At 30.6% G+C, this 1,550-nt stretch overlaps 1 protein-coding gene across 1 annotated transcript; it reads right to left on the reverse strand.

Annotated features, from left to right (window-relative positions):
- Nucleotides 1–841: 841 nt before the first annotated feature.
- Tsp_10116b (hypothetical protein) lies at nt 842–1,093 on the reverse strand (the record flags this gene model as incomplete). The annotated part of the gene is made up of 1 exon (XM_003373224.1): nt 842–1,093. A coding segment is annotated over one exon (252 nt), but the record flags the coding sequence as incomplete, so codon positions are not given.
- Nucleotides 1,094–1,550: the final 457 nt, after the last annotated feature.

The following is a 1,550-nucleotide window of genomic DNA, read 5'->3' on the forward strand; positions in this document are numbered from 1 at the left end:
TTGTCCATCATAATGCAGCAGCGTTTATGCAAATGTGCGCTAAATGATGTATTTTCTCAACATAATTTCTTTCAAAGGGATAAAATTAAGAAAATTAACAATCTAGGAAAACGCAATCCGCATATGATTTGTAATTATAGTAGTTTTCAACATAAGGCATAAAAGGTAAGTTCAACAAAAGGGTCTTCAGGGGAAGTGCAATGTATTAATGAATTCTTTCTTCATATATGGAAAGAATATTGTAGAATTATTAATTACAGATACTATGAATTATTCTCAATTGATTATTTAACCCTTTGATGGACTGTGGGCCATATGTGCGTTGTTGGATTGTTGGGGTGGGCCCCACCCCACTTTAGAAAAACACGTGTAAAAGGCTTGAAGTATGTTCAATTTTTATGAAATTTTTTTTATTGGATAGTGCGAAGAATTCTGTACATGATGTTATCAAGATGTTTCCAGTTTTAATAATTTTGAAGCCTTTTATTGGCAAAAAATGCGACAAAATTTTCGTTAAAAAATCGTTATTTTTCACTTTTTTTCTTAGTGTGGACTTAGTTTTGTAAAATTCGTAAAAGAAATTACTGTCTTGAGTAGAGCACGCTATTCTGCACATTTTGATAACAAACTCAGTTCTATAGTCATTTTTTTGGTTCCGAAAAGACTTGGTTTATCTAAGCCCTTTCTATAGTTTTAACATAAACATATGGAAAAGTGTTGAGCAGGAAATCGATATTCCACATTTTTTTGATTTCATTTTCTATAATTTATTTATTTTTATGTATTTTGATTAAAATTTCATTATTTGAAATAAATTTCAAGTCTCTTCTAGCTGAAAAATTCAACAAAGTTGACGTAATAAATCTGTTGATCTCCCTTTATTTGGAAGTGTAAGGATTAATAGCACAATGCTCACAGTAGCTGCGTAGATGTTCATTGCAGTATGGAAGCAGAATGCAGCGGAAGATCTGTTAGCTAAAAAAACGACGATTATGGGAACATTACGGATAAATAAAACAGACCTGCCATCAGACAGAAGTGCCAACAACGTATATTTTGAATTTACGATGTTCTGTAGACCGAACAAAAATTCCTGGAACATTGAAATTCTTTTCAAAATATGTGTTATTGTTTCAAAAGAGATGTCACAAAGCTTCAGACTACAAAAATGAAAATTGACAGAATGCGAGGAAAAGAAAACCCCCTGGGGTGGGCTCTACCCCATCAATCCATCAAAGGGTTAATAAGATATTTGGTAGAATTGCTTGTTTGTACACGTATCATTGATTGAGAAAAATAATGCAATATTAGATGAAAAGTGCAATTCATTCTGTTTCTTTTAATATGTCCTTATTTCTAATCGTTTGCAATGAATAAATTGCGAAAATAAATTTTTTTTAATTACGATTACTGTATTACAAAATGAATTACACGTTAAATGTTATTAAAAAACAAACATTTCCTGGAGGAATAAGTTGCAATTTTGCATGAATATTAATAAAACGGAATTCTATTCTTTATTATCAAAAATTCCGGTTTCTTTTCTTTTT

Source organism: Trichinella spiralis, assembly GCF_000181795.1.
Source record: "Trichinella spiralis strain ISS 195 chromosome Unknown Scfld6, whole genome shotgun sequence".
Taxonomy (NCBI): Eukaryota; Metazoa; Nematoda; class Enoplea; order Trichinellida; family Trichinellidae; genus Trichinella; species Trichinella spiralis.